The sequence below is a fragment of the Gossypium arboreum genome, chromosome 10 (genome assembly GCF_025698485.1).
Source record: "Gossypium arboreum isolate Shixiya-1 chromosome 10, ASM2569848v2, whole genome shotgun sequence".
NCBI classification, from domain to species: domain Eukaryota; kingdom Viridiplantae; phylum Streptophyta; class Magnoliopsida; order Malvales; family Malvaceae; genus Gossypium; species Gossypium arboreum.
Genome location: NC_069079.1, coordinates 125581762 through 125587736, shown reverse-complemented (window position 1 = coordinate 125587736; position 5975 = coordinate 125581762). Strand labels below are relative to the sequence as shown.

The 5975-nt window shown below is 32.4% G+C and overlaps 2 protein-coding genes across 3 annotated transcripts; both read right to left on the bottom strand.

Moving 5' to 3' along the window:
* Positions 1–543: 543 nt before the first annotated feature.
* LOC108451317 (uncharacterized) lies at positions 544–1595 on the bottom strand. 2 transcript variants are annotated; one of them, XM_053020437.1, is made up of 2 exons: positions 1246–1595; positions 544–842 (listed from the first exon to the last, which is right to left on the bottom strand). In XM_053020437.1, exons 1-2 carry the CDS (start codon positions 1517–1519, stop codon positions 706–708), a joined length of 411 nt encoding a protein of 136 aa, XP_052876397.1. In that variant the 5' UTR covers positions 1520–1595; the 3' UTR covers positions 544–705. The 2 variants fall into 2 exon arrangements, with proteins under 2 accessions (XP_052876397.1, XP_017604510.2); XM_017749021.2 differs by having other exon boundaries at positions 1279–1595.
* A 2492-nt stretch (positions 1596–4087) lies between these two features.
* Positions 4088–5975, bottom strand: LOC108451316 (uncharacterized). Its single transcript, XM_017749020.1, has 3 exons — positions 5850–5975; positions 5570–5717; positions 4088–5025 (listed from the first exon to the last, which is right to left on the bottom strand). Exons 1-3 carry the CDS (start codon positions 5973–5975, stop codon positions 4088–4090), a joined length of 1212 nt encoding a protein of 403 aa, XP_017604509.1.

Below are 5975 nucleotides of genomic sequence, written 5' to 3'. Positions count from 1 at the left end.
TAAGTCAGTTATAGTGGAAGAGGACGCCTACGACCACCAGCTCCAAAAATTAGACTTACAATTTTTAGGGAACCTGACTCTAGCCAGTAATCTATGCTAGATCAGAGCTTCTCAATGGCGAATCCCATGCCATTTTGTCTCTTTGGCTCGTCAACCTCTGAAGCAGTAAGTTAACGAACCGACTATACAATCCTTCCAAAACATACAAAGCGGCCGCCTTTGCATATGCTGAAAAGCTTACTTCTTAAGGGTCATGGACGGAAGCGTCAGCCCGTAGTGCGGAGAAACGATGAATACTTGGCGAGAAGGCTAAGTACGGATTCTAGGCCCCAAGAACCCTTTTTGGGGAAATATTGACAACTTTTGGCTAGAGGGTTTTAATGGCTCATGATAATGGTGGGAAAGCAAATAAATAAAAATATGGAAAAAGAAATTTTATTGAAAAGAAATATGAAAGAACAAAAGACTTTTGGGGGAGAGTGTTTACAGAAAAAGATGATCCAAATAGAGTCACTTCACCCCCTATTTATAGTGCTAGGGAGATAGTCTAATTGAACTTAAATTTTAAAAAGATAAATACATTTAATTAAAGATAAACAAAGATAATTAAAATAAAATCCTAAATTTGAATAATCCTAATAATTATCTTAATATTAATTATCCTAATAAAATAAAATAAAATAGTCTTCCAAAATAAAATCTCTTCTATTTGCTTTTAAGTCCTTGTGCCTTCCATGTTCGCACTTTTGGCACCATATTTGTCCCACGTTGCATATTGGCCCATTTAATCTCCAAATCGACGCTTTTTCCGTTGAATTTACTTTTCGCCTCCAATTTAGTCCCTAAAAGATAAAAAGACATAAATAGCTCAAATTAGTAGGCTCAAGCTCAAAATAAATACATGATTAATATATAAAAACACGTTATTTTAAAGTATTATCACTATTAAATTGTAAGAAAAGAGAATGGCAGCGATGGGAAAGGTGATTGATTTCAAGAGGTAACTCAAAGCATTTTTTATGTAGGTAAAATCTAGAATCATGAGAGATATAATCAGACTGTAGTAAGGACTTTTGACATGCAAAGCATTGAACTCTTTCAAGTTCTTGTGGTTGACATTCAGAAGAGACCAATGGGTCTCATGGACAAGCTCTCTAAATTTCTTTTCAAGAATTTTGTATGAAAGAAATGCACACTTGATGTGAAAGAGTAAATTACAAGAACAATGATAAACAAACTTCTCACATTTTTTGTTGCAGAAACCACAAATAGGGTTACCTTCAACATATGGAGAGATTGGCATAAGCTTAAGGTTATGTTTGCGATGAAAGTGGTGATCCATCTCAACAGGTGCCTCAGCACAGTTTTTGTCAAGATGAAACTCACATTCCATGCAACTAAACCTTGGACCTGACACCAACTCCCCACACGCACAGCAGAAAACCTCCCCACTTTCATGATTTCTTTCATCATTGAAAACTAGAGGATGAACATGGCTAAAATGTCGAAGAACTTCCATTTTTCTCTCCTTTCTTTCTATGGAAGTTTGTAGGTGTGATGGTTGTTACTGATTTTGCAAAACCAGAAGCATATATATATAATTCAAAATTTTCTTATTCCTTTGAATTTAATTGATAAATTATTATTGAAAGAATTTTACTTTATTCAGTCTTCAAGTTTGTTCTAAATAATTTTGAAATCAACCCACAATAACTTTATATATCATATTTTAGATGGGAATGAGCCCTCTCTGAATGCTTAAATAGAATCAACCTATGCCCACATACACTCTTTAGTTAAAGCCATACACTTCACTTTCAAGAAATCAGTCCCACACGACAATATTAAAATTAGTGCCAACGATTCTGTTGCCAAGAATCAACCTTACCCTTCTTTCCTACTCATAAAGATAGATCTATTGTGAAGCATCACCGTTAAAAGATAGTTCTAGAACCGCCTTTCATATCTAGTTTCTCAATCTCTGTTTCAACCTCTGCTATTCTTAGGTAAAAATTCCCATAAGATTCAGCATTCCTATTCTTCAAATTAAGAGACATCACTTCATCATTTTTAAAAACATCCATTTACACAAGATAAATCTTCCTTTTTATCTTTTTTTTTAAATATATTCTAATTTTTTTTTCTCAAATTAAAATCTCCAAATTTTTCCACTTCCAAGTTTCTCATTATGTTTTACTTTATTTTATCCCTTTCTTGCTCCTTATTTATTACAATAAACCCATTAGTCATTTTTCTAAAATTATCCTCTCAAAATCACCTAATCTTTACATTTTCAGTTAATTTGACCCTTATTCTTTTTCAAGCTAAATTTATGTACGATATGCACATTAAAAAGTTTTCCATATAATAAAATAATTTTTTTTTTAAAAATTAAAATGAGTTGGATTTGGGTTTGACATCTATCATTCGAGTCGAGCTTAGAAAAAAATTTTAGACTTATTTTTCGGGTTAATCAAGAACCTATCAAGCGGGTCTAAAATTTCACTATAATTTGGCCCGACTCATTATCACCTCTACATATAAATAATAATTTTTTAATAAGGTTAAAATATGCTCCAAACTCCTGTATACTTTAAACATTTAGAATTTAGTCTTTCTACTTTTATTTCTAATAACTTAGTCTCTCTTTTTTGAGCTTTCAGAATTTAAATCTAATTGTATTGTTCTGTTAAATTCATTAGTATGACACTTTAAAATATATAAAAAATTACTCACTTAATATTCATGTAAAAAATGACATTATAATAAAACTAAGTTTAACAAAAGAATTCTAAGAAAATTGAAAATTAAACTTACTTTTTTTTAATTTAAGAAATAGAAGGATAAACATTTTAATTTTATTGAGAAGAAAAAAAAAAGAAAAGAGGTAGAGAATTTTAGTTTAATACATCTTCAAGTTTGATTATGATTGTGGTAAATCATTGATTTGATCCCTTTCTTGCTCTTTTAGGTTTTGATGTCTTTTCTTTATTCTAATTCTAATATAAAAATAGGGTAGTTGAATCAATGAAAGAAGAGATTTCCAGCTTAATCTTCTCTCAAAATCACCTTCCATCAAAATACAAATTTCGAATTTATTATGTCCATAAGATAATTATGATATATTACAAAATTATAGATAAAAAAAGGATATAATTGATATAGTATTAAAATTACTAATTTTTTAAATATTAGAAATTTTAATATTTAAAAAATTTATAAACCACATTTATTAAAGCTTGTACATTAAATACAAAATTTTGTTTTATAATTCAATTAATCAGAATTTATAATTGATAAATACTTTTAAATATTTTTATCTTTATAACCCTAAACCTTACTTAATTCCAATCGAGCTGAATGCTTAATTAGATCCACTAAATTGATGTTTAATTAAGAACGTTTTAATTAATTATAATATTAAAATTTAGTCATTATTACTTTCAAATTTTCAAAATATTATTAAATATTTATAGTGCTAATTAATATTTTCTGCCCAAATTTAACCATGTAACAACTCATGGCATAAGGAAATAATGTGGAAATAAGGAATAACAAATTAATCAAATTAATCAATAAGAATATATGATATTAGAGTATTTGTTTTATAAGGTCGCCATCAAACAAGAAGAGAAAAAAAATATCAATTGCTCAACCATAAAACTAAACGACAAATTATAAAATGATATTCATTCTTTCAATTCCAAATTATTTTCCAACCATAAAACAACATACAATAACTACATTAATTTGATTACTACAATAAAAACCATAAAACAACATACAATAACTACATTAATGGAAAGTCCCAACCAATAAAGTGATTTTTTTTTTCGGAAACTTGGGTGCAGAAAGTATTGCTGGGTGCCATCAATCATGAACCTCTTCAAACACCGTGAGATATACTCTCTATAAGGGTCTATACATTTCCAATGAACAATGTAGTTACACCCATTCTTTAGACACTCAGCAGATAGATCTTCGCAATGCCTCTCACATATATGGCATTCAGGAGGATAGTCATAGATCTTTCGGGTGAAAGTGAGTGGGTGTGGGTGATCCTTTGCTGTGTAAGATTTTCCGAGTTTCATATACGAGTATGCATCAAGAACACAATCTTCATGGGCTGAATTGTCACAAATTGCACAGCGGTAAAACCAATGGCTTGGATTTCTTCTTTTTCACAAATATCACAGTAATGATATTTTGAATAAATGTTGTCTTCACCATATGTGAGCATAAGGGGATGTTCATCACACTTGTGTTGAATCTTGTCGGGAAGCGTAAGACAACCGTATTCCACAAAAAAGTTGCACTCTTTGCAAGCAAACGCATACTCTAGATTTCTTCCACAGCCATTGCATTGTCCTTCATACTTTTTGTAATAGAAAAGGCGGTGTTCAACGCAGTAACGATTCTCACACACATTACAATCATAGGAGAAACAGTTATTGAACCGAAATGCACATACACAACACAAAAAATAAGCATGTAAATTAAGAGTGAACGGACGTTGGTGAATATGACGCCAAATGTACATCTTCTTAGGCAATTCAGCACATGATTTATGGAGAAGGATATCACATTGTGCACAATGGTAAACTGAAGTCGAGATGAACAACACGCAGCCATCACAATATTTATCATCTTTAACATCATTGCTGAAAATTAAGTTGTGAGGATGGCTTAAATGTTTTATCTCTGTGGGTTTTACATCATTTTCACCAAGCTTGGTCTCTCTAATAACAACAAAGGCTGAATTGTTAAGCAACTCACTTGTTTCTTCCAACTCATCGTCCACTAGGTCGTACCAACTGTAATCCTTTACTCCACAATTTGTATGGACAATATAATTACAATCAGAACAACAATAACATCCATGCTTCGAATTCACCTCCTCATAGCAAATTCGGCATTTCCAAGATTTGATCTCATGTTGCCTATGGATGAATGTGTGGGAAATTCGGTGACCATGTCGTGGAAACCTTTCGATGATGGGTTGCAACAAAATGCACTTTTCATCAACTATAAGGCCACATGGAGAACAAATATAAGAGATACAATCTCCACTCGTTCCAAATGCGTCACAAATGAAAGGGACTTGTCTCCAAAACAAGGTGAAAGGATGTTCATGAATTTCAACTTTGATAGTAGGTGCTGGAGAGACACATTGCACGTGAAGGCCAAACTTGCATGCGGAACAATAATAAGCAGGTGACAAATCATGTGTCTCATGACAGATTTGACAAAGGAGATCTAATGATTTCAAATTGAGCTGTAAAACAAGAGAATGCTCACGGTGACATGGGAGGTTAAGTGTAGTTGGTCGCTCAACACATGCAATATGAAGGGTAAACTCGATCACAAGGTGAACAACAATAGACAAGTCCCCTCGGTTGGGTTATTTGGCAAATTTGACAAGGGAGACGCTGACTATTGAATTGTAAAACTAGAGGGTGTTGACTATGAAGAAGATGATTGACTTCAATAGGTAGATGAAGACATTTTTTATGCAAGTGAAATCTAGAATCAAAAGAAATGAATTGAGAATCTAGTAATGGCTTCCTACATGCAAAGCAATTGGTTTCTTCAAGTAATTCTTTAGAACCATTTTCAGAAGAGACCAATAGATCCTTTTTGGAAACACCTTCAAGCTCCCCAATCTTATTTTCAGCAATGGTTTTTGAAAACAAAGCACATTTTACATGAAGGTCTAACTTACAGGAACAATGATAAACAAAATTCTCACAATATCTTTTGTCACAGAATGCACAAATAGCCCATGAACCTATGTATGGTGGACTTGCTAAAAGTTTAAGGCTATGGTTGGCATGAAAGGGATGATTTACCTCCGGGGAGGCCTCGAAGCATTTCTTGTCAAGGTAAAACTCACACTCCGTACAATTATAGCTTAGACCTGATACCAGCTCCCCACATCCTGAATGTTCATGGCTAAAATGGTGGTGAAGCTCCAT

Coding starts and splice junctions, on each gene's coding strand:
- LOC108451317 (XM_053020437.1), bottom strand. CDS start 1,519: ATGGAAGTTCTTCGACATTTTAGCCATGTTCATCCTCTAGTTTTCAAT. Junction 843..1,245: donor TGGTTTCTGCAACAAAAAAT/GTGAGAAGTTTG, acceptor TTTATCTTTTAG/GGACTAAATTGGAGGCGAAA.
- LOC108451316 (XM_017749020.1), bottom strand. CDS start 5,975: ATGGAGCTTCACCACCATTTTAGCCATGAACATTCAGGATGTGGGGAG. Junction 5,718..5,849: donor GCTTCGAGGCCTCCCCGGAG/GTAAATCATCCC, acceptor TGTTCCTGTAAG/TTAGACCTTCATGTAAAATG. Junction 5,026..5,569: donor AGAAACCAATTGCTTTGCAT/GTAGGAAGCCAT, acceptor GTGGCCTTATAG/TTGATGAAAAGTGCATTTTG.